The 26,943-nt window shown below is 42.4% G+C and overlaps 1 protein-coding gene across 4 annotated transcripts in view; it reads right to left on the bottom strand.

The window, feature by feature from the left end:
- Positions 1-973: 973 nt before the first annotated feature.
- The window catches only part of ANO6 (anoctamin 6), a 202,053-nt gene continuing 176,083 nt past the window's right edge, over positions 974-26,943 (bottom strand). For all 4 annotated transcript variants that reach the window (XM_036251953.1, XM_036251954.1, XM_036251955.1 and 1 more), the window contains 8 exons: positions 26,700-26,925; positions 25,553-25,722; positions 25,276-25,373; positions 21,092-21,222; positions 15,300-15,505; positions 11,361-11,563; positions 9,522-9,627; positions 974-2,390 (listed from right to left, as the gene is read on the bottom strand). In XM_036251953.1, coding sequence (XP_036107846.1) covers positions 2,184-2,390; positions 9,522-9,627; positions 11,361-11,563; positions 15,300-15,505; positions 21,092-21,222; positions 25,276-25,373; positions 25,553-25,722; positions 26,700-26,925 — 1,347 coding nt within the window. In that variant the 3' untranslated portion in view covers positions 974-2,183. The remainder of the gene's footprint in view (positions 2,391-9,521; positions 9,628-11,360; positions 11,564-15,299; positions 15,506-21,091; positions 21,223-25,275; positions 25,374-25,552; positions 25,723-26,699; positions 26,926-26,943) is intronic.

The raw sequence follows: 26,943 nt of genomic DNA, 5'->3' as shown, positions 1-26,943 counted from the left end.
TTTTATATACAAGGAGATAAGGCAAGAACATTCCTTTTCCATGCTTCCATACACAACGAGTAATTGCCAAATCCAATGGCAGGAGACAGTCATACGGTTCAGAGAGGAGGTAATGTGAGAGGAAATGACGCCACCTCTAGGAGCAGTGTCACGGGGAGCGGGACGTGGCACCCTGTCTGGGCTGTGTGGAATAAGAAACAGTTTCCCCCCGGGTAAGAAATTCATTTCTCATTCCCCGTGTGCTCAGACCTCACACGGCTGGTCTTGAGCACTTCCTGATCACATCGTCTGCATTATCAAGGAAGTTAGTAAAATGTTGTTCTTGGTCCATTGGGACAATTCAAAAGTCCAGAAACTGCTTTGATGAATCCTATATAAATACTGCTTTAAAAAAAAAATTCATGGCAGGCATTTAGAATCGTGACCTGGAGTTAGACTCCGCTATTATAACAAGCCTCTAAACACTAAAACATGTTTCCTTTCTCTTTGCTGCTGGGATTCTGAGCAGCTTGGCTCCTGTGGCCCTGGGCACTGAGCAGCGCCCCCAGTGGGCGGTGACCCATCTAGCAAGAACCGGTGCTGGGACTCTCCTGCACCCAGTCAGGGTGAGGCGTGTGGCCCTGTCTCTTCTCTGGCGTTTACCGAGGGCCTAGCACCTGAAGGGCAGTAAAGCACTGTATAAAGCCCTGTAAAGGATGCTCAGCTGAGCCGAGGGGCAAGCTAGGCAGGAGTTCAGCAGGATGTTAGCTCCATTTTCTTTCCTTAGCCTAAATGCCCGATAGGGTTAGGGAGCAGGAAGCACAAATCAAATCCAAAGTCTTTTATTTTCTTTCTCTTTTTTTAATCCTCACCTGAGGATAGTCTTCTACTTATTATCAGACAGAGTGGAAGGGAAGGAGACAGACAGAAACATCGATATGATAAAGTCACATCGACTGTTTGACTCCTGCATGACCCAACCAGGGCTGGGGACGAACTGCAACTGAGGTACATGCCCTTGGCTGGAATCAAACCTGAGACTCATTGGTCCGCGGGTCAACACTCTAACTGCTGAGCCAAACCGGCCAGGACCAGAGTCTTTTCTTGATCGGGAATAATCTGGACCTACTCCTGTCTTTCCCCCTCCCTCCCCTCATATGCTCCCCGGTGCAAATGTGCAATACAAACACGTTACTGGGTTGGAAATAGGAGAACGGAGGGTGCAAGGAGCTTCCTAGGGCAGAGGCTTTGGTGTGCCGAGTGTATGGATGAGCAGAATCCCTGCTGAAAGGTGCTCCCCGTCCAGGGACGCAGCGTGGCTCACCATTAGGGCACTTGGTGGTCTCTTAACCACGCACGGCACCATGATGTCACAGCCAGCCCTTTGCGATGGTGCTTGTGACCTGTAATACTGTACATCCTGTAGCAAACGGGTAAAGGGCAACTGGTGGGAAATTGATGGGCTTATCTTTTCCAGACCATTAGGCTGATAGAAATGTAATTTTAATTCCTTTTTTATTCAAGAAACTACACATCTTTAGAGGAGGTAAATTAATTATCCTGATCAATAGGTGTTACAATTCTATTTGAATCTGTAACTTTCCCAGCTCTTGTCGTCTTATTCCCTTCAGAGCTGCAAAGCAGTCCACATTGATCAGGCACAGCGTCCTGGGATGGCTCCAGGGAGACAATCAGCGTCTCGGTGGGTTAGCACGGACACGCTGCAGGCCTCGCTGTCCTGGCCCGCTCCACGAAGAGCGTTTCGAGATGGACAGAGAGGCCAAAATGAAGACCGAAACCATTTCCTGTTAACTGAGGTTTCCTTTTCTGTAGGGCTGTGATAATACCTCTAAGTATCATGAATTCTCGAGTCTATCTGCCACTTAATACAGCATTCAGGCTGAATTCTGAGTTAGTGATTTTTAATCATGCAGAGACTAGCATGTCTCGCCTTTGGTGACGGCCCTGTGAGGGGGAGACAGCTGGCACAGATCCGGCAAAGTGAAGAAATGAAACACTCCCTAAAAATAATCAAAAGGTTACTTGATTCCTTTTTATTATCTTGTTTTCCCCTACAAAAGGTATTGGAAAACAAGAATCCATTCTGCCGCAGAAGGGGTGATTTTTAAGCATTCTCATTAGAGATTCATAGTATTTTTTGACAGAGCAAAATTCTTTAAAGTGCTTCTCAGAACATAAAACTCTTATTCTAATTTTGGTCGTAAATTGTTATCTATTGCTCCTATTATGCTCTCAGCGATGACCCCCATATTTTTAGTCATATCTTTGAGGTGATTCTCATGAAGCAGCTTTTGGGTTAGGTATTTTTCCCTCTTGATCTTGCTCTTCGTGCTTTTCGATACGTCTGGAATTGCATATGACAGGAAAAATTTCACAGAGTAGATGATATGCTGAAGGAGAGAAGAAGAAAAGAGTCAACTGCAGAGACATGGAGGAGAACAGAGTTCCTTTTGTTTAGTTTTGCTCGTCATTATGGCAGTGTATCTGGACAAGGTGGTCGATATCCGTCATGGTCCAGTCTCCTCCCCATCATGTGGCTTTGGCAAGGAGCTACACGTTGTTACTTTACCTATGTCAAGACTAGTCTTGATAGGTAGGACAGAATATATCTAATATCTGTAACACCACGACACTGACTATGCTGTAGTGTTTTGGTGTGTGTTCCTTTCCTATCTTATTCCCAAGCCTCTTCCCCACAGGTAAACACACTCCTATCTGTGCAAGTATATCATTCTTTTTTCTTTAAAAAATAGTTTAACAAAATATGTATATATCCCAAAATAATATGCTGTCTGGTGTTGCTTGATTTGAGCTTTATAAAACTCATGATATTGTATACAGTGTTTTGAAAATTGCTTTGTTCACTCAAAGCTAGTTTCTAAGATTCATCAATGTTACTGTATATAACTGTAGTTCATAACTATAGTCCATTTTCACTTCTATGATTTATTTGTTCCCATACAAAGGGTACTGGGCTCGTCTCTAGTTTTTGTATTAGAAATGATGCTGGGAATGTTATTGCTCTTGGATCCTGGAGCATAACTGTGAGAGTTTCTCAAGAGTATGCACCTAAGAGAGCATATGTTACATGAATGTTCAATTTTGCAAGATTGCACTCAAGTATGTCTTTCCCAAAGTAGTTACGCCAGCTCACACTCCCTCCGGCAGTGCATGATGGGTTCAGTTGCTCTACATCCTTGTCAGCACTTGTTATCAGACCTGGATTTTCCTTAAACAATATAGTAATTATGAAATGGACTTTCACTTTGGTCTTACTTTGCATTTCCCTGATGATTAATGAGGTCAAATACCTTTTTATTTATTTGCTATTCAACAATCTCTGATCGAGTAAGGGGTTAGAGATACTATACATTCAACATAATTAAAAACAAATAAATTAAACATGATGTTAGAAGCAGTAACGCTATGGGTAAATAAATGGTAAAGCAGGGTAAGAGTTAACAGTGAGCGTTATGGTGGCAGGTACATTTTTATAGATTTTATATAGATTATTGGATATTCCTCACTGAGCAAAAATTTCAGTGAGGTGAGGGAATCAGCCACGCAGTTATCAGGAGGAAGGACACACAGGTGGAACAAACAGGCAGGCAGAGTCTGTCCAGTGGAACCTCAGGATGTGGTCCAGGAATGGCAAGGCTGAAGGAGGCAATGACACCAGGGAGCTATGGACTGTGGCTACATTGTGTAAGATAATCAAGAGCCTGGTTAGAAGACTGCTGTGCTAACTCAGGCAAGAAATGATGATAGTTCTGACTTGAGTGATGGCAGCAGAATTGGCAAGAAGTGGTCAGATCTGAGGTGTCTTTCAAAAGGAAAAGCCAACAGGACTGGATGTGGGGTGTGAGGGGGCAGAAAATAAGGAGAATTCTGGCCTCAATAACTGGTGATCTGAGCAGGAAGACTGGCTGTGGATTTTGGACAGGGTTCGGAGGAGAACACTAGCAATAAATTTAAGTAAATATGGGAATTTGGGGCAGTGCATCTAGGCTATCTGTTAGCCATCCAAGTACAAAGGTCAAGGAGGCAGCTGGATTCATGGCTGAGTTCAGGAAAGAGGTATTTTGGAGATATCCATTTGTGAGTCATTGGTATATATATGGCATTCAAAGCCAGCGGACTCCATGAGGTCCACCAAGGCAGAGAACAGAAAGAAAAGCAGACAACCGAGGAGCCAAGTGAGGAAGAATATCAAGAGTGATCAGCTGTGTAAAATGCTTCGGGTCAGTTCGGTAATGTGAGGGTGGAGAATATTTTGAGATGAGAGAGAGATTAGTGTTGGAAATTATATAATAAGAGGCAAAAGTTGTTGTAAGAAAGAGGTTCTTTTCCCCATCTATTTCTGAGGTAGGTAATATTTATAAATATGTGGATTTTCTATGTCACACTACTCTTGCATTCCTGTGATAAATCCATGAGGTATGTCATCTTTTAAAAATATATTGCTCAAGTCAGCCTGCACATTTTAAAAAGATTTTGTATCTATGTAATGAGAGAGATTGGCTTACAATTTTCCTTTCTCTTGTCTGATTTTAGAATCTAAAAGGAGTTGGGGAATATTTCCCTTTTGATCTCTGGAGGAGTTTGTATGAGACTGAAATAACCTGTTCTAGAAATTTTGGTATCACTCTCTTATAAAACCATATGACCTGGTATTTTCATTGTGAAAAAATTTTTAATTACTCAGTTTTGCTATAATTCTAGGTTTATAGTTACCTTTAGCATTTTGAAGATAGTGAACTATTTTATGGCTTTCATGTTGCTGTTAAAAAGTTTAATTTCAATTTTCTTCATCAGTCATCTGTCTTTATGGTTACTTTTAAGATCTTAACTTTGGTGTGCTGATTTTCCTTATAATGTGTATAAGTGTGGATTTCTTTATCTGTTCTGCTTGGGATTTTTTGTGCTTTCTGCTCGGTGAACAGATGTCTTTCATATATTCTGGAAACATTTTGGCTATTATCTGTTGCATATTGCCTCTCCTCCATTATCTATTCTTTTCATTTTGTCTTCCATACTACTTAACCTCTTTTTCAAAATTTCCATTTTCTTATTTCCCTGTGATGTGTTGGGGTAATTTTTCAGACCTAACCTCCAAATCACCAATGCTTTCTTCTGATTTTCCTAATCCATATGTTAATTTTTCATTTCAACAACTATATATTTTCATTTCTAAAAGTTCTATGAAATTATTTTTCAAAACTGCCTTGTAATTTTTTTATAGTCCCTTATTGTTTGCTCGTTTTATACTCTCATTTGTTTAAACATTTTTATATACAGTTAATTTATATTCCTTTTCTGGTCATTCAAACTCTTAAAGATATTGATGGTTCAAATTACTTGTTTTTTTTCTATTTCATTTCATTATTGTTAAATTTTTTGTCTTTTTTCTTCTTGTGGAGGTGATTTTATTTATTCAAATGCTTTTTATTTTTCAATTATAGTTGACATAGATTAGTTTCAGGTGTACAACATAGTGATTAGACAATGATATAAATTACAAAGTGATCAATCACCCCAATAAATCTAGTACCCATATGACACATAGTTATTACAATATTATTCTCTAAATTCCCTCTGCTGTACTGTACATCCCTGTGACTATTCTGTAACTACCAATTTGTATATTCCCTTCAGCTTTTCCACCCATTCCCCTACCCTCCTCCTATCTGGCAATGGTCAAAATATTTTTTGTTTTTTAGATTCCACATATATGTGAGATCATATGGCATTTGTCTTCCTCTGTCTGACTCATTTAACTCAGCACAATACCCTCTGTATCCATCCATGTTGTTGTAGATGGTAAGGTTTCCTTCTTTTTTATGGCCGAGTCATACTCCATTGTATATATGCACCATTTTTTCTATCTATTCATCCACTGATGGACACTTAGGTTGCTTCCATATCTTGGTTATTGAAATAATGCTGCAGTAAACATATGGATGTATATGTCTTTTCAAGTTAGTATCTTGGTTTCTTCAGCTAAATCCCCAGAAGTGGAATTGCGGGGTCCTTCTTTCTCTCATTTTAGCCTTTGCTTTAAAGTCTCATTCATCTGGTAAAAGTACTACTACCCCAGGTTTTGTTTGTTTGTTTCCATTGTTATGAAATATCCTTTTCCATCCCCTACTTTCAGTCTGTGTGTGTCATTTGAACTAAAGTGAGTCCCTTGTAGGCAGCATATGTGAATCTTCTGTTATCCATTCAGCCAATGTATGTCTTTTGATTGGAGCATTTAAAGTAATTGCTGATACATATGTAGTTATCCCCAGTCTATTATTCTGATTTTAAGATCCTCTCTTTGTCTTTAACCTTTGGCATTTTAATTATGCCATGTCTTGGTATTGGCCTCTTTGGGTTCACCTTGTGTAGGACTCTCTGCACTTCCTGGGTTTGTATATATATTTTCTTTGCCAGCTTAGGAAAATTTTCTGTCATTATTACTTCCAATAGGTTTCTAATTTCTTGCTCTCTCCTCCTTGCATACCCCTATGATGTGAATGTTGGTTTGCTTGATGTCGTCCCAGAGGCCCCTTACACGATCTTCATTTTTTTGAATTCTTTGTTATTTTTGCCGTTCTGACTGGGTGTTTTCTGCTACCAGTATCTTCCAAATCACTGACTCATTCCTCTGCTTCATGTAATCTACTTTTGATTCCCTCTAACACATTATTCATTTTGGTTATTGTATTCCTAATTTCTGATACAGGCTGCATGTGCCCTCCTGTTGTGTGGAGGGACTAACCCTCAGGCTGGCTGGCGTGAGGCCTGCATGGGACTGCAGTGGAGGAGCTGTTGTGTGGGGCTGATCCTACGTCCCAGGATTTGCTTTCCTGGGGCGCTGGTGCCTGCTGAGCCTGCCGTTTGTGGAGGTGGCTGAGTAGTGCTCTGAGGCTGGCCAAGGGGTGTGCTGTTTCTGGAGCCTCTTGCGGGGTGTAGGCCAAGATCAGCTGCTGCCTGTGCCCTGCCCACCCAATATGAGCTACAAAGTGACCTGCAGATGGTTGTCCCATGTCCTGGGCTTGGAGGTGTCTGAGACAGGCTAAGCTGTGAACTGAGGCCATGTGCCCCTAATGCTATGCTTGGGGCCACTTAGCCAGAGGTACAGGGCACCGAGGCCAGATGCTGCTTATCTGGGGTCTGTGAGATTGGGAGATTTTAGGAAAGTCCATAGTATAAACCAAGACAGGTTGTTTGCATGGAAAAGCCACTGGACTCAGCTTCAGAGGACCCCAAACCCAAAAGTTGTGCGGGGTGAGGTCTCAGGGAATCACCAGGGCAGGGAGAACAATGTTAGGCTGATGAACTCAGATATGGCATCAGTCAGTACCCGAGGGGGAGGTCTCAGCAAAGGAACAATGGCTTCTGTTAACACTTCTGTCTGGGAGAAAACTGCCTTCTGCTCTTGCCCTGATGCCAGACAATTCAGCTCCTTCGGGTTTGTCCTTGATTCCTTCTGAGCTGTTGTCCTAGTGCTGGATCTCAAAGCAAGTGAATCTGAATAAGTCTGTGCACTGGCCCATTAAGATAAATGCCTGGGACTCTGTCTCACTGAGCCACTCCTTGCTGGTTTTCATAGTCAGAAGTGATGGGGATTTCTCTTCCTGGCACCAGAATCCTAGGCAGGGGAGCCTGGTGTGGGGCTGGGAAGCCTCACTCCTCAAGGTTGGCTGCAGCCTAGATACCCCTTCCCGATTTTTATCTGCCACCCATGGGTGTGGGACCAGTCAGTTCCCTGTCTCTGCCCCTCCTACGAATTTTGTTGTGGCTTCTACTCTCTATCCTTAGTGATGGAACTCTGTCAGCTACACTTCAGGTGGTCCTCAATGATGACTGTTCTGTAGTTTAATTGAAATTTTGAAGTGTTGGCAGGAGTCGGGAAATTCAGCATTTATGTAAGCAGCCTTCTTGACTGGAAGCCTGTCGATCTTTTATTGTAAGCTCATATTTGAGTAGTTAAATTTGAGAAAAACCTGGAGTCTAAAATTGAGGACGCTTTTCTCCAGAGAAGATATACATTTCCCTCTGCCCCGAGACCCCTTTTTGGAGTCCCTAGCTGAATCCAACCGTCTTGAGCTCAGCTCTTCCACCTGCTTCTGACCTGTGAGCTTTTCGATGGAGACGCTGATAATGTACTTGTTCTCAGAGACCCCCAAAGTCCAGCGTGCTTGCTGCTCACTCCTTTATTGTAGCCCATCGCCTTTGTTCTTTCCTATTTGTAGATTCCCCTCCCTTTAAAATGCAAAGGAAAATATGTTTTAAGCTGATTCTAAATGTTTTGTAGAGAGATGGCCCCTCACAGTATCTAGTCAACCATGACATCGAAAGCAGAAGTCTAAACACTGTGGTAACTACATATTTGAACAGTAACTCTTTCTGTATACCAGATACTGTACTTCAGGAAATCGCTTATGATGGCAAGCTAATGAGGAGTTATTTTCTTCTTCTGTTACTGTTTAGTAACTATTAAAAAAATACTAGACAAATGATCTAAGCCAGGTAGGCAATCCCACTTCATTCTTGCTAACAGATTACGATTTTCTTCAAATACCTCCAGTCTCGCATTCTTTGCTGCCGGGAGGAATCCTTTGCTATAATTCTAGCCCATGAGATGTAGATGGAAATCTGCTCTGGGGGGTTCTGGCAAAGCATTTTTTTTCTCCTGACGAGAAGGAACCGATATGGCTAGCATTATCTTTCTTCTCACCTAGGACGTAAATGTGTTATGTAAAATTGCAGCTGTCATACTGCAGCCATAAAGCTGCACTCGGAGGGAGAAAACCTAGGAAATCCGAGCGACGGTCCTTGTATGAGCAAGCTGGTATTGATTCAGGAGCAGTCACCTACTTCCAGGGAGGTTTATGTGAGAAAAATCAACACTGATTTGTTTAAGCCACAATAGATGGGTTTTCTGGTCCTTGCAGCTAAATGTTATCCTAACTGACCACCCCAATCAAGCAATTTCTGAGGCTTTGGAATATGTAGTGGTCACTCGGTGTAAGAAGTAAAGTTGGCTACATCAATTTAAAAATTATAGCTGCCCTAATCATTTTTCAGAGATGGTTAATGTTAAGAATATAAAAAAATATTATAAGAAGGTATATTATGAAAATCAAGAAATATATAAAATGATTAAAATATTATAGCAATAAGTTTCTCAGGGGCAGAGATCACATCTTACTCATTTTGAATAAGGCCCTTCTCAGCCTACCATGTAACCCGCCGCTCCTCCTCAAAAACACCCAATACTGAATTGAAAAAAATGGAATCCCCTTAGCATACAACAGGCTTTTAACATTTAAAGCAGATAAGCAACTTAATTTAATTAATGAAAGCTTAAAGGTATTTTCAGGTCAAATTTGATTAATAAATGTCCTAAAATAATTATAAGCAAGACATAAGAACATATTGCACATTTAAAGTCAGAGTCGGCAACACGGAAAGCTGATAAGAAGTATGCAAATACACTGCCTTCTGTACAGATGTGCGCATGCGCCGCCTACCTCCATGACGATGATGAAAGCCAGCTTGGCTGCGATCACGTGCCAGTAGTAGATGTTGTGTTTATACTCCTGGGGGTGTCCAGGAGGGTACCGGAAATCACGATACCTGGAAACACAATGGAGGCCCATCAGGAGGGAATTCTTTTTTGATGTAAAACAAGGGCCCATTTAAAAAGAGTTCATATTTAATACAATGCTTTTAAAAAATCAGACATCATATAAATATTCTCCAAGAGTTTAATTTAGTAACAAAACCCTGAAATACTATTCCAGTAACACTTAACACACAATAGGAAAATGATGGTAATGACAGACTCCATCTCTGTGACAAGAGAACAAAGGCATTTTGAAAGTTTTGCCAAAGTTTTATCCTTCCTTTCTCAAAAGCGTGTGACTAAAGCAATTGAGTGTATTTTCTGAAATGTGTTTGTTTATTTATTTATCCTTACCCGAGGACATTTTCCCATTTTTTGTTCAGATAGAGTGGGAAGGAGAGGGAGAGAGAGAAACATCGATGTGAAAGGGACACATCGAGTGGCTGCCACCCACACGACCAACCAGGGCCGGGGACAAACTGCAACTGAGGTACGTGCCCTTAGCGGGAACCGAACCCAGGTCTCTCTGGACCGCAGGCCGACGCTCCAGCCGCTGAGCCAAACTGGCTAGGGCCGGAAATGTGTTTATTTAAATGATGTCATCAGGGTTCACGCCACTGTGGGCCCTCCCCCACAGAGAACGCTATCTGTGTGTTACTGCCTTACTAACCGCCCACTGTCAGATATCACCTGCGACTGCAGTTAGTGTCCCTCCGTCAGGTAGCATGTCTCTAATTTTCTTCCTGTAACCTATTGGACCTAGACGAGTTTAATTACTCTTCGGAATTATGCAAAGCAGATTCCGTGTGGAATTCTGAAGAGGCTCTATGTGTAACTTTGAAACATTTACTTGAGGCGTATTTCTGGTTTCTTGGTTGTGTTGTTGAGAATCTCAATCAGAGAAGGCTTGGAGGAGTGGAACTAAATAACTTTTAAATCCTCCTTTAGGTTTAAGGCTCTGAACAAAAACACTCGATGACCCATAGTCATCAAACTTTATCAACTGGTAACGTAGGGCATGTATACTGTCCGCAGGTGCGCTCACCAGCCATGAACACCACTGCAGAGCACTCTGGGACACCTTCAGAGAGCCCTGCTGGCCAGGCGGAGGGACCTGCATTTCTTGTCTTTGCATTTCTTTGTTAAGAGGGTGCTAGTCTGTCATCATTCAGTGTTGCCAGGTTGTGCCTGAGTGACATTAGTCGTAACAAATGAAGTATCTTGCTTTTGGAACTCTTGGAATTTCCTCATTTCTAAGGTACAAGACTTTTTTCTCTGATCGGTCTCCCTGTGACCATCGAAATTCTCAGCTTTAAATCTTGCTTTATGATTTGATTTGGGAACTCTAACCCTAGTCTATATTAACTTTTATATACTATCCTTTTTTAAGTTTGATTGAAAAGAAAGCTAGGAAAAGATGTCTCTAGCTATTTTCTTTAAATGATAGCAAATGGAATTACCTTACAATAAAAGTCCTAAAGATGAAGTGCATTTTTATTTTTTAAAATGTTTTTATTGATTTTTTAGAGAGAAGAAGGAAGAGAGATAGAAACATCAATGTGTGAGAGAAACATCAACTGGCTGCTTCCTGCACACCCCCTACTGGGGATTGAGCTTGCAACCTGAGCATGTGCCCTGACCAGAAATTGAACCGGGACCTCTCAGTCTATGGGATGACACTCAATCCACTGAGCCACACCAGCTGGGCATGAAGTGCATTTTAAAACATATAAACAGAACTTGCCTGCATGTGGTATGGTCACCAAGCCCAGAGTATGGATTTCCCTTGCTTCTGTTTTTGAAGTCCGCAATGTTGAAGATGGAGAGAGTATTGTTGATGTATCCCTCCATGGTGTAGTGGGTGTGGTTCCCATAGGGAGGGACAGAGAAGGACCAATAATATACCAGGCGGGGGATCATGTCTGATGTGAAAGCAATAATCATGGCCTGAGTTGGGAGGAAAACAAAGGAGCATTAACTTAGAGCCTTTACAGCTATGGTTAATAAACAAGCCAGAATTACACTTTCATTAGTTGATTGTTTTTAAAATTAAAGATTCAGAAACCTTAATTCTTTCATAACTGTATCTATAACAAATGGATACAGATAGTGAATATCCTAAAATCTGTGAGCAGCTGCTTTAAAGTAGAATAGTTACTTTCCTTTTGGTCTTCAGTTCTAAGAAATGCCTGGAAGTCTATCCACCGTTCAAAAGCAAAGGGCTGACAGGTGCCTGTTATATTTCTTAAGCACAGTAAGAATAATTGTGGACTCTGGTACTGTGGGTAACTAAAGACTTGTTTGCAATGTAAGATATGTAAATTATATTTAAAAAATGAGAATATAAAAAAGTTCAATCAATTTTGGGGTTGTATTTAATATAATTTAAATTTTTCATGATTTAGATATAGAAGGCCCTTTTGTATAATGTAATACTAAGGTCAATATTCTAAAAATAATTTGGCTTTATATAATTCCTTTGTAGAGTAGATAATTAATGCAGAACTGATTTTTAAAAATGATTTGCCTCTTAAAAATAGCACGTAAAACACATTTTCCACAATCTAAGTTAATAATGGCCTTTAAATGTATACTTTTTTCTCTATAGTGTCTGGATTTGTTTAGATAAGTCAGCCTATAGCCTGATTTTTTAAAAAATATACTTTTATTGATTTTATATTTTTAGAGAGAGAGAGAGAAAGGGAGAGAGAAACATCAACTGCTTGACTTATTTTAAACTGTAAATATATACTTATATATGTTGCTTCAGTAGAGAGCAGTAATTTTTAAATTCATTTTATTAAAATATAGAAAGCAACCCCCCCCAAAAAAACCCTACCTATTTTGGGTTTCTCCATTCACACAGTCAAGCAATGGTGTCTGTAGTGTTAGACCTAGTAGCTAAGCTTCTAACCTCCCAAAAGATTAAATGGATAAAGTTATGACCATTATAAATGATCAAATAACAGAGTTTAGTGTGTTTCCAGATTAAAGGAATAAATATGGGTCAAACTACTTAAACCTGGGTCTAAACTAGGCCGATACCTATTCTGACGGAAAGCTACTGTGAATTACATAAATTGTCACCAAAATTTTTAATTTGGGCTTTAAGCTTTCTAATGCATAAAACTGGTGTGAAGGAAGGAGAAAGCAAAAAGTATATTTTAATCCAAATTCTATGTGAACAAACAAAGCTAATTGATTCAGGCATTTACTGAAGCAGAAGAACACACATATTTCTGGCACACGATGATTTTTAATAGTATTCGTTGGAACATATGGTTCAGACACAGTGAGTGAGACCACAACCAACAAACAAGATCTGGGGCGAAGCAGCAAGTAAAACAACGAAGGGGCTTTTCTGATGCAAAATTTCCCCCAAAGTGATATATTTCCATGTGTGGTTGTGTGGGTCTGCCTGCCTATCAGTGGTGGTGGTGTAAGGCAAGAATTTTTTCCCAGATTTCAACAAATTAAACATTTTTATTTTACTCAATTATTAGAATCACCTGCATGTGTGTTTTAGGAAGCTAACAAAATTCCAACAAGGAAGTTAATTCTATTATATTCTGACAAGATACTTTTCTTCCTGAACTGAGCTTCTTAGAGACATGCTACGTACAAATAAATGCAATGTACTTCATTTCCCATTTATATAAAAATAAGGTAAAACTGGTCGTCAATAGAAGGTGCTCTGGCATGATCCAATTCCGCTTATTTATTGAATGAGCAGCTTTAAAATGAATGATTGTATACCAAACTCCTGCTTAATGTCCATTCTCATCCCTTGTAGTTATTTTCTTCTTCCTACAGTTAAAAGTGAGCCTTTCTTGCACACATTAGGTAGATGAGGAGATAACATACATGCATAAGAAAATGATGCCTACGTTAAAGAAGGAACGACTACTTGGGTAAGAACCAGCAGCACCAGTGAGTGGGCGTGTGTGTGCCTGTGTGTACACACACTCATACACACACACACACACAAAGTAGCCCTGGAAACACAGCCAATATTCCATCTGCGCTAATGGAGTGGAGCCAGGCTGGGGATACTAGGAAAAGGAGCCTAATACAATCAAACCAGAACGGTTGAGGAATGGGGAGTCTGACTCAATTGAATTTTCCAGTTAGCTTAAGGTCAAACAAAAACCCTTTTAGTTTCAAACCTTGTTGCTGAAAATTTTGCTAAAGCACCAAGTCCACGTTCCTGCCATGCTTAGTGTTGTGCAGCATATTGAACTTGACAGATTCATTCTCTTATGACTGTGGAACTCAAAAGACCTCACTGTCATATTTATGAACATCAGTCTTCATTTTGCAGCACAGTGGATATTGAAGGTGTGGGCTATCTGGGTGAATGGACACTGATATAACCTATTAGTTGCTTTTTTTGTATGATTTGCCACTTTCTCCAAAAAGGAGGGATAGCATGCAATTCAGATAAATTGAGGGTTCTTGGGTGTGACAGCTGGGTTCCAGATAACTGTGTTATTGTGTAAAATGGTAACTAATCAGGGTCCAGACAGTGACACATTGTAAAATTCTTGTGCCTCTAGTTTAGACAGCTGTCAGTCTCCAGAGTCACTGTTAATGATGAAGAGTAATGAAGGGGATAAACAGCAGCAGCCCACATTCCACGCACTAACTCACTGAATTCCCTGATCACCCTTTGTGGTGTAGGATATTCTTAGAGTGTGTGACTGGGAATTATTCAATTTACAAATGATGAAATGAGCCCTGAGTGTTAAGGCCTGGTCCATATGCGCTGTTGAATTCTGTTGTTTCTCCAAGTGCTTGTGGGAAAAGGCTGGGGACTCAGGGCAAGTGTGGCTTGATTGAGCAATTAAAACTGGGCTATCATTTTGTTGGGGACTGTGACCTGGGAGTGAAATAAGGGAAGAAATAGCCCTGGTTGTAAGAGTACTTCTAGGGCAGGAGGTCCCCCAATGAGCTGGCATGTGGGGAAAAAAGGGAGAGACTAACTCTTCGGACAGGCCCATAATTAACTGAGTTCTGTTCCCTCACAGCTGGGATACATGCAGGCTATGAGGCTGCTTAGCTAATAACCAGAGCGCCCCCCCACCCCACTTGTGAGTAAGGGGGTGGGGAGGAGAGATGGGACCTGCCTTCTTAAAGCACCTCTGCCCCTGGAGACAAGGAAGGTAACACTGATTGGGAATGCACAAAGTGTTTATACTTCATCAACAAATAGTTAATGTTTTACGTTGATAAGTTGCAATAGATGGTAAAACGTGGTGGGATAACAGCTGTTATTTTAGGGTCCTCACACCTGGATAGATTTTTATCTCCATCACAAAAGCACCTTCGGATAACTCCTTTTATAGTCATGTAAGGGTTAAATGTCAGCACTTACAGTTATTACTATTACCATGTTTCCATTGAATAAAAACTTTAGCAAATGTGCAGCCATAATAATGGTTACTTTTCTTAGCAACTGCCTCTGTGAGAGGTCTTGACTTTGTAAGTCACGAGTAATAAGCATAAACAAACAAACTACATTAAAAAATAATAGCAATTACAATCATTACAACTATGCGGTTGATAGTCTTGGCATCTTTCTCCCATTTTAAGAAATACCAAACATTTGATCCCTTGGGTAATAACGCTAATGCATTTTAGGCCTTTTCAACATTTGACCCCGTGACCCCCCGGTTTTACTCACGTTGGTCACCACAGCTAGAATGGCTATCCCCTGCATGATGGGCTGCCACGCGCCGATGTCCTGGGCCTTTTCTGGCACCATGCGCCTATACTGGGTAGTCATTTTCCACGCATCCACTCTTATTTCCAGTATGTTGTTCACCAGAGCCAACAGAGGGGCCAGTGGAAAAGAGGCCACAAATAAGGTGACAAAGCCAAACTGAATAACTGTCAATGAAATGGACACACATCATGGATGGTGGAGGGATGGAAAGACAACACATTTTCCTTTACTCTTGTAAAGAAAGGCAAACAATAAACTAACCCCCAAAGAGAACAGACATTCATGGTACTAATAATGTGTAACAGTGAAAGAGTTCAAACAAACACAAATATGAATCTCTAGGAAAAAGACGAATTATAGCCTGTTTCTTTCACACACACAAACACACACACACACACTTAATAGGAATAATACATTTAAAAATCTTTAACCAACCAAATGAACTGGGGACACTCTAAGTGTACTATTCATTCTCAGTGTTGAAGTACTAGGATACTGGAAGATGATTTGTGATTTCGGATTAAAAAAAATATTGTGGAAGTATCTAACAAGTTAAAAAGAAATGAGACATGCACCTTTGGGGAGACGATACTTAGAGAACGTTGAAAGAAGGGTGCTGAAAAGAGGCACTCGAGCAAGCCTCCCCCGCCCCCCGGAGTCTGCAAGTGCTGTGCCATTCAGAGAATGGGAGGTATTACTACACACCACAGAAATGTATGTGATCACCGTGTTCTTAAGTTAAAATACAATCCTTCCTTAGGAAGTTTTATCTTGAAGTTGTGGTGGTCCGTGTGGTCACAGTAAATCAAGACTCAAGTGGTGGCTGAGCAGTTCTCTCCTTGTCTGTAACTTACACGGTGTATATTATCTACACTCCACTACATTCTACTCTTCTGTTTTAGACCCTTCCGTCCTCACTGGCAGACCTTTAAAGTAAATTAGTACAGGTATGTAGTACAGGTATGTAATGAAGGCTGGGAGGAGGGGAAAATGCAGCCCCTTTAGGGCTACTGCTTAGACAAGGGGCAGAGACCACTCCAGCCCGGAAGGGCAAGACTGCGGAGGGGTGGCTGGTAGGAGACAGTAATGGCTTCTGGTCTCAGAGGCTACGGTGTGTTAACGGAACGGCAGACAGGTGTGGACCAGTTCAGGGAAATCAGATAAAGGACCAGAGTTGGTGATGTCATGGAGTCAGCAGCACTGCATCAAGCAGTGATGTCAACATCTGTGTCCATGACTCATCTTCCTCCAGGGGCCAGGCAAGTAATAGGGATGAGCAGATGGGTGTGGCCAAATGGCAAGTGCATGTCTTAATGAAGGGACACTCACAGTCACCAGGTCTCACTATTCAAGAGGAGCCAGACATTGGGACTCTATTAGCAATAAACTCAGCTAAAAATCCGAAAAGGGAAAGACCAGTTATAATGACGACAAAAGCACAGACTATTTAGAAATAAATTAGTGAGAAATGCTAAGACTCTCATGATGACTTAAACAAACAATGATGAATCAATAAATGGTGGGCAGACTCAATTTTGGAGACATAGCAAATTTTTTCTCTAAAATATAAATTAGAATTTGAATGCAATTTTAGTTAATGATCCCAAATAAATTTAAGAAAAAAAGCTGAAAGGTGATGCTGAAATTCTTCAAGAGATATACACAAATACACAAGTAAAACAATGAGGAAGGAATGTGTGAACTGACAGTGTTAGGGTCATTCTGAAAAACAATAAAATGGGACCAGCTCTATGAGATATTAATGTACATTATAATGCTATGATAATCGAAACAGTCTAGAACAGGTGTGTTGATAGATAGTATGAATTAAACAAAATGCATTTCAAGAATAGATGCAGATATTCATGGGATTTTAATGTATTACAAATGTGATACTTCAAATCAGTAGATTCAAGTATGGAGCAATTAGCTCCACACTGGAAAAAATGAATGGAGTTCTCACTTTCGACACCAAAATCAATTCCAGATGGTATCTCTTCTGATATTCAAGTGAGAAGAACTTTCTGAACAACTTTGGAAAAGCCCTGCTGCAGCCCTCACCCCCCCTGCAGCCCTCACCCCCCCTGCAGCCCTCACCCCCTTGCAGCCCTCACCCCCTTGCAGCCCTCACCCCCTTGCAGCCCTCAACCCCTGCAGCCCTCACCCCCTGCAGCCCTCACCCCCCCTGCAGCCCTCACCACCCCCTGCAGCCCTCACCCCCCCTGCAGCCCTCACCCCCCCTGCAGCCCTCACCCCCTTGCAGCCCTCACCCCCTTGCAGCCCTCACCCCCTTGCAGCCCTCAACCCCTGCAGCCCTCACCCCCTGCAGCCCTCACCCCCCCTGCAGCCCTCACCACCCCCTGCAGCCCTCACCCCCCCTGCAGCCCTCACCCCCTGCAGACCCCCCCTGCAGCCCTCGCTCCCTGCAGCCCTCCCCCCTGCAGCCCTGCTGGTGCCTTTGTGTTTCAAAGCCACTGACATTTCAGTTCTTATTTATGTGATTGTTAGGTAGCTTTGATATGGCCAAACATTTCCCTCTCTGTGGAACGTTTTTCCTCTTAATTACTGTTTTCCTTAAATTTAAAAAAGCCAAGGGGTGTGTGTGTGTGTGTGTGTGTATAAAAATAATTTATAAAATAAAAAGTACATTTATATATTTACACACACTTTTTTTTTTTTTTGGTTTGTTTCATTTTTTTAAAAAAAGGCTACCTAGCTACAATGTTTTTCCATTTTGGAAAGCTCATCCTGTAAAGATAAGGAACGTCAATACCGTCAATACCGGTGGTGGACGGAAACAACGAGGGAGCGGGGGAGACAGGCCTGTGTCCTGCAGAGTGGGTGGGGGCTGGAGCCCCCGGGAGAGAAGAAAGGAAAGGGGGTGGTGGGTGCAAGGAGCAGGTGAAGAACAGTTGATACTGAATGGAGAAAATACTACATGGAGGTCTTTTTTTTTTTTAATCCTCGCCCGAGAATATTTTTCTAATTATCTTCAGACAGAGTGGGAGGAGGAGAAAGAGAAAAACATCGATGTGAGAGGGACACATCAACTAGCTGCTTCCTGCATGACCCCGACCAGGGCTGAGGACGAACCGCAACGAGGTATATGCCCTTGACAGGAATCGAACCTGCGACTCATTGGTCCTCGGGCGGACATGCTACTGCTGAGCCAAACTGGCCAGGGCTGGGGGTCATTGTTTTAATAAATGTTTAAAAATTAACTTAGGGATGGTGGATGGGAAGGTCAAACAGGGCCCCTCATCACTCTGCTGCATTCATTTACGGCTCCCGCCCACGGGAAGGCATCACCAAGGGCTTGAGACACTGGTGTGTGTGCTGAGTGAACGAAATGCTATCTTATGTCCTCTGGATTTTAAGACGTGTCTGCGATTTCAGAAGTCAGAACCATACACTTGGGGAGGCAATTTTGGTTAACACCCCAGGGTTGTTCTAATAATCTCAAAGGATAGGAGGGAATTCGCTAAATAAAATAAAGAAATTTCACTCAAAAGGCTCCTCCAAAAACATATGCCATACAGAACCTGGTGGGGGTGGCTGGGGCAATCTGAATGTAAATTCCACTCACAGTGGTATGTGTGTGTTGAAAGTCCAAGCTGAAGCCACTTAAATAAATATTTACGAGGACGAGGTCTGGGGCGGGGTCCAGCTGACTGAAAGATGCAGATGCGGGGGCCTTGCTCCTCCCTCCGGCCGAACCGTGCGGCCAGGGACAGGCCCGCACGCAATCACACACCACCGACACAAGTCACGCTAACGCCCAGAAAAAGAGCTGCGAGTCTGTGTGAAAAGTGGAGGGTTACCGCTGAGGCCTGGCAGGACTTCCTCGGACAGAAAAGAGGAGAGGCATTTCGGGTGGAGGGGAGCAGAGCTGGTGGCCAGTGCAAGGCCCACGGGGCAGTGGAGGGCGCCGGGGTTGTTTGTCTGAAGGTGTTTCCCTTCATAACTGAAAAGGCCGAGGGTGCTATGGTAATGAATGTGGGAGACGGAGGAAAGGAGGAAGGAGGAACTGCGGTGCCGAGACCACCACCGAAGGCTCTGTTTTAGAAAAACAAAAATAATTCAAACCACACTTGAAAATTCTATCTCCCAGACTGAAAGAACAAAAAATAGATTTCACTCTGGATTTGGATAGAGAATAACAGACTGCCTCCTCTTAGAAACTGATTAATTTTCTAAGTCATTAGAAATAGGATAATAGGAGAACAATTTAATAAATCTATAACAGTTGTTATTCTATCTTATAAGGTAGGGTGAGGCTGAATTATTTAGTTGGAAATTATTTTAATGAGATTAGGAGACTCTAGAAGTCATATCAACGTCTCCCCAAAAACATGACCATGTAACTCAATGTCATTGGTTTGACTCATCAACTACAGGAAAATAACTTTTTTTTTTTTTTTTTGGTGCTAAAATAACACATGGTATTCTGCCCCAGAAGTTATTATTAATGTTGATAATAGCTCCACATGAAATATTTATAATTATGACTCATTTTAGAATAACAGGTAAGTGTCTTGAAAGTCCTTTTGGAAATGCAGAATAAATATAGCTTCTGCATTATTTATGGAAGCTACACCCTTAATTGAACCTGGTCACAAAACATAACACAAGCAAAAAGGAAATTCAAATTAGGCTGCAAAACAGGTCAACTGAAGAAGCTACAAGATGAACTTCTTACTCACTGAAGGAAGTAGATGTGTTTCCATGTATAACATATATTTTTAAAAGCAATTATTTTACATATAGACTGTGATTTAATAAAAACCACCCTCTCTCTCTGCAGACTTATAAACAGGAACCACAAAGGGGTGTCTCTGCAAACACACAAACCCCTTTGCATAAATGCAAGGTCTGTCACCCAAAATGTTGTGCCTCCTTTTCTATTCTCCTAAGCTTTAAAAAACCATAATTCAATGCAATGGTTACCTAGAAGGGCGCAGATATAAAACCTGTACATTGTTAGCCTTCTGTTAGCTATAAGGGTGTCATGCATAATAGAAAAGGTGGTGCTTCCTACAGAAATCTATTTTGAGATGCATCCATTTAAAGGCAACTGAGAGCTCACAATCCAGTTCAACGGAAGAGAAACAGCCCAAGCAAACACTCCACAACAGGACAAAGACCCTCAGGCGGGAGACCTGTGCTAAATCTTAATTCCAGACCAGCGAACTGTTCTGAATTCAAGCCAGTGATGAGACTAGAGGTCGCTCAAGGAACCAGGCAGAAACCACTGGCCAGAAGAAATACATACGCCGTCAAAGGCAGTGGTGAACGGGGGCGGGGGCTGTGATCATCCCGGGGACAAGAAGCAACATGCTCCTCCCACAGGCTTTCTGGACAGGCTTGCTTACACGGCTCGGCTCGCAAGTGCATTGGCCCACAGCTGTGTCTGCGTGGACTCCAGCCCAAGCTGAATCAAATCTAATAATAGTTCCGAGTTCATTCCCAGACAACACGGTCAGAATGCTCTGAGAATTAATGGCGATGATGTACCTCAACGCCTCTTCCATGTCACCAGGATACAGCATTAGCTCTGCACAGCATACATTCTGACAACGACACACACAGTCACCTTATTTGAAAGCCTGAGTGTATCATCTCATCTAGTGGAGAAAAACATTTCCCGTTTCAATACGCTAGATAATTATTTGGCTTGAAAATCATGACTTTGGGATCTAAAACACGCTCCAATATAACTTATATCATCTAGAATTTCACTTATGACTTACTCATTTCAAGATATTCATAAAATAACCCCAGTCTGCCCATGAGTTGCAGGTGGTAGTCCTGTTCCCATCGCGGGCTTATCTTTTCTGAGCCCGAAACGGTGCGACAACGTCCGATTAGATTCTTCACCCAGCTGCAAAAGGATCACATTGTAAATTAGAACAGCATCAGACTAAGGTCAGAAAAGTACTCAGTGATATCTCAAGCTGAATACATAGTCTTCCCAATACATTAAATTTTATTTTCACATACATTGTTGACGTCTGCCTCCCTACTCCAGAGTATTTGGAAAAACAGTACTGAATAAAAATAGTACTTCGGTTTTATCAAACTTGTAACTGCTACGTTTTCTCTTAGCTCCTTTTCATATGGGCAGTTTATGTTTTATTTATTTTTAAATTTTTATTTAATTTTTAATTTTATTTTTGTTACAGATGTTTCTCCTTTTTTACCCCATTGACACCCTCCTCACCATCCCCTCTGCCCACGGTTTGGTTTTTAAAAGATACTTTCCTTCATTTGATTAACTTTTTCTCACTTCCATGCTATTGTCCAAAATTGCCTTTCCAGAGAAAGGAACAAGACAAAGACGTGGACTGTGGGCTGGGGGCAAGTGCTGTGGAGAAAAGGGTTTGCACTTGTGGTGGGAGGCGCGGGGACGGTGGCAGGAAGGCCTCACCACGAGTGACATCTGAGAAGAGACATAAGGATGCAAAGGGGCAAGCAGGGGAGGTAAGGAGACCATCGTGAGGATCTGGGTGTTTTACTCTGAGGGAACTGGGGAACCATGGAGGGACACTGAGAGAGGGTGACATAGTTTGACACTGGATAAAACAGGTCGAAGACCCAATTCTAAGCTGATCAGATCAAGGGCCAGAGACATGAAAGACTTCCTCCAAGTCCTGGTGCAGAGCTAGGGGAAGACACAGCCTTGGCTGGTGGCCCAGTGCTCCCCACTGCTGGGTGCTGTCCCCACAGAGCTGTCTGCTATCCTTCTGTGTTGTGTTTTTCTCCTACTCGAAGCCTTGTGGCCCAGGTACATGCTTCCCCCCATTATGGAAATTTGTCCTGAAAAGAAATCAGAGTTGGCAGCGACATCAGGTGTGCACCTGTGGCAGAAAGACCGTTGTCCCTAAAGCAACAGTGGCTTGTGGTTTCCTCATGAAGTTCAGCAGAAGGAAGCAAAACAGCAAACAACCTCAAATACAGAGCCTGGCCGGTGTGGCTCAGTGGTTGAGCGTCACCCATGCACCAAGAGGTTGCCGGTTCGATTCCCAGTCAGGGCACATGCCCAGGTTGTGGGCCCAATCCCCAGTGGGGGGCATGCAGGAGGTGGCCAATCGATGTTCTCTCTCATCAATGTTTCTCTCTCTCACTCTCTCTTTAAAATCAATAAAGAAAAAATTTTTTCAAATACAGACAAATGTCTGACTAAACTTCAGCTGATGAAACAACTTGTTTGTATGGATTTCAAATTCGGACAAGGAGAAGGCTTCACACTAATGTAAAGGTAGTTGCATATATTGCATGTGCATGTGTGCATGCGTGCACACACACACTGGAAGACATGACGAGCTCACCATGCTGGGTTTCACACTGCTACTGCTCTCAGCATTGACTTGACACTGACCACGCGCCAAGGTTTACTAGGGAGGGTTTCTCTACAGCAAACACGCCCCTGGCCTCACAGTCCTTCCCCACTTCTATCTCCTCTATGACATTAGGGACATAGCAGGAGGCTGTGGAAAGTGGAGGGGACGTGGACGCAGACAGCCCTTCAATCTGAATCCACACTTGACTGCTTACTCACTATTTAACTTTGATCAAGTTCAAATAAAATGGGGTGATAAAACCTACCCTGCTCAGGGTTGCTGCCAGGAAAGAATGATTCAAAACAGGTAAAGCATTTAGCACACTTCCCAGCACCTCAAAACCCACTGCATGGCATTTTTTTTTTTTTTTTAAACCAATCCAGGCCTAAGTTGTTTAGAATCTTGGCTCGAGGACGCAGCGCTGTCTGGATCAGCGGATCTCGCTCCAGCACTTACAGAAAACACAGGATGCTCGCCGCGAGTGCTACTTCCTAGGCTCCAACCCAAAGCTCCGTATTCCATCAAGTCTGGGAGTCTGCAGTTTCACAGACATCCCAGGGGTCTTGTGACAGGTGGCGCCGAGGACCACACATGTCCATCACCATTCATGACCCCAAACTCGACATGACTGGCTTTGATTGGTTTATGTGTGCCTCACACTTCCAGCCTCAGCCTCTTGCTGAACCCTCTCCATGGCCCAGAGCAGGAGATCGTTTACTGTGGGGGGAGGGGGGTAAGCCACCACTGTTTGGATTCTGGTGGAAACTTCTGTCCTGGCAGCCACCTGCGTGGCTGACTCACCTTGCGGTTCCCTCTTGTGCTGTCCTGCCTGCCCCCACCCATAGCACGGCAGATCAGAAGTCTTTGAATAGCTTTCTTTCCTTCCTGAGCCACAGACACTATGCCTCTTGTTCTGTCTTTCTGAATGAACCAGTCATCTGTAGAAGGAAACCTCAGGTTGCAGTCAGTTCACCACGGCCCTTGGTCTTTTGAGTTTTCTACTGAGTCATGATTCTAGTGCAGGGACATCCATCTTGACTGCATGTAAGAATGGCCTAGAGAAACTTGTTAAAATACAGACACCACACACTTCTTCCTCTGGCCAGGGCTGGAAGCTTCCTCCCTCTAGCAGGGGTTACAAAATAATTTTCTTAGGAATTTACCATGCATATTGGCATTGCAGCATCATAAGTTGCCCTTTACTATGTCTTTATCAGGTGTAGAGCACGAGGTGCAGTACTTCACACTTCAGTCTCTCTTTGTATCTTCATTATCACATTTAATCCACATATTACAGACATGCACCACTTGCCCTTGGAACATTCTACAGTATTCCCACTTGCTAATTTTGAACACAAGCATCCTTGACTACCTGAATCTATTTCATTCCTCAGTTTACTGTTCCTGAATTTAAAAAGCGAGTGTGGCTGGTGAGGGTACCTGTGTTTAGGGTTCACAAAATGCAGGTCTCTGGTTCACCCTCTAGCCAAATCATATAAAATATCCCTTCTCAAGAAAACAGTTCACTTTTCCTCTAAGTGGTGCGTACCCACTGTGGAAAGTATAGAAAACATATAAAGGAAAGAAATTACAGCCACCCATTTTCTAAACTATGACCAAAGGACGGTGCTGTTGGCATTTTGGATATTTAACTTTAATTATTTTCCTTAACATTTTATCATAAAAGCTTCTCCAGAGTGAGCTGCTTAGTGCAGAAACTGTACTAGGCTTTTGTCAAGTATGTGCAGAACAAAATTTCCAGGAATACCTCAAATACTCAAGGAGGCTAGGAAGGCCGAGGCGCTCCGAGCTTGTCTGAGTGCAACAAACAATTCTGTTAACTTACTCATGTTACGGATTTGAAGCATGAGTCACCCGTTCACTCAGCCGGGGCTGAGGGTGCCCACTGAACCCGCTGCTGACCTCGGCCTGGCGCGACCCCGGCACCGCGAGTGCAGTGCCAGGTGTGCTGGGTCACTCACTCCGAGTCCCCGCCGAGGGCCCCAAGGGTCAGGGGTGGGGAAGGCACATCCGTGGTGGAATTCATTTCACTGTGTTCCTTTTGATGTGCCTAATGTTGCGGATGCAGCCACTGACTTCTAAGGCTCGTCTCTCCCTTCATACGTAGTTTTTGGGAGGGGTGTAGTTTTGGGTAGCAAGAATAACAGACCTTTGGTAGGTTAGAATTTGGTATGAAAAGAGTTGGAAGGACACTGGCACCTCTACACACAGAGGCAGTGACGAGAAGAACCTGAGTCACTCTCTAGCTTGGCTAACACTTAGCATTCCCAGTTTTCAAACAAGGGAGAGATGATTCAAAACACACTGCCTAAATATGTTAGGCCAGGAGAAGAAACGTCAGAAGGCAAACTTCAGGCCATTGTGCTTTGCAGCAATGGGCTTATTGGAAACGAGGGTGTAAACACACCGATTACACTGCTGGCTGACCATCTTGCCTGGAGACCTTTGCTAAGTATCGCATCTACTCCACCTCAGGGTGGGCGTGCAGCCATGCGGACATGTAGGCAAATGGCCTGGATGGGTGGGCTGTGTTAGCCTGTCCTAGCGCGCAGACTACACAACTTGATACTCACGGAAGTAACACCTCTTGGATGTTATTCAAGATTGCTTTTCCTCCCATGATTATTGTCAGTTGCGTTGTCAGCTCAAAGAGACAGCCACCTGGGTCACACTGGAATATTAAAAATAAAAATCTCATGTAGATTTTAGATGGCTCTCACATGCAAGAGAGTCACTAATTTTCATTTTTCTAGTCTTTAGGCAAAAAAAAACAAAAACAAAAAAACACTAAGAATGCACAATGAAGAAATGGTCTTAAATTGTCGAAAGAATACACTTGTACATTCATACCTCTTCATTTCTGTATTTTCCCAGCCAATAAACTGGATCTCCAGGATAACCTACAAATTTGCCCTTAAAGAATGCGATGTAGAAACACGAAGAGTAGTAGTTGACAAACTGGAATAAGAACATCTTCATGGTTAGGCTGTTCTCATAATCAGTCTGGGTCCTTGGGAGTTCTGCAGTTAAAGCAAAGAAAAGTTAAGTTTTAAAACTTGTGAACAGCTATGAGACCCTAATCAAAGACACTGACACAGGAGTTGAAATGTTTAAAAAATACAATTCACACTGTTTCCATTTAAGCTGTTTTGAACTCCTTAATATAGCTACTGTGTTAATTCAAGTTTACACATTGTTATAAGAGCTTCTCTGCCATGAATACAATATCCTACATGGCAAAAAATATTCAACCGCTCCTAAAACTTACAAGCACAGTGTTATCAAGTGGGCAAGGATATTCTCTTGTCTGTTTTAGGGTCAGCGTTGAAGAAAACAAACACAACAAGGGGAAACTGGCTAGAAGCATTTGGGAAGACAAAACAGATCCTCCTCCCAGCTAAGAATTTAAATTGGGCTGATCACTGTCAGAACATGACCACTGAGCAGACCAGGCGGAGAAGAACCCAGACAGATGCAGCGTGTGGGAAGTACTTAACGCTGGCCACAGCGCAGCTGCCTGGGATACAAGCCAGAGAGAAGCATCATTTATTACAAAAGCCAGAGCTGATGAGAGTGGAGTTACACTAATAGGAACAGAATGGGGGAAGACATGCAGCAGCATGACTGCCTGTCCTCTGAGCAAGAGGAGCGTATCTGCCGTGGCACCATGACCCTGTTCTGCTTATTTGCAATAAAGAGACCATTTACTTTCAACAATAAAGTACATGATGTAATGTAATTGAAAATATTATTCAGCACCGATCTGCTTATACAGAACTCGGGCATTATAATAATTGTCTTTGCTTTGTCCCTTTGACTAATGCAAAGCTGGAGACAGACAATTCATCTCCCAGAAAGGTTGGAGAAAATATGTTTACACTTGAAATTTTCTAAAAATTGTAACCTACTGGCATTGAAATTGCCTAAAAGAGAGTCTCCACCTCGACCAGGTTCTAAAAAGGTCCTAGAAATGATCCACGCTGTGGTAGGAACTTACCAAAATTAGTAATCATGATTGCCACTTTTTCATAGATGATGTTCAGAATCATGATGATGACAAAGCTGATCAGGGAGGCGGTGATGGACGTGGCTGTCTGTGGAGTCAGGTACTTCTGAATTGGGTCTGTTCCATTGAAGTTCTTGGGCAGTTTTGCAGAAAATACAATGAACACTGAGAGTCTGTAGACAATGATCCCAATAACTGAAGCAATGATCAGTAGGATCTGAAAAACACAATGAAC

The sequence above is a fragment of the Molossus molossus genome, unplaced genomic scaffold (assembly GCF_014108415.1).
Source record: "Molossus molossus isolate mMolMol1 unplaced genomic scaffold, mMolMol1.p scaffold_m16_p_10, whole genome shotgun sequence".
Taxonomy (NCBI): Eukaryota; Metazoa; Chordata; class Mammalia; order Chiroptera; family Molossidae; genus Molossus; species Molossus molossus.
This window is presented reverse-complemented; position numbering and strand designations above follow the sequence as displayed.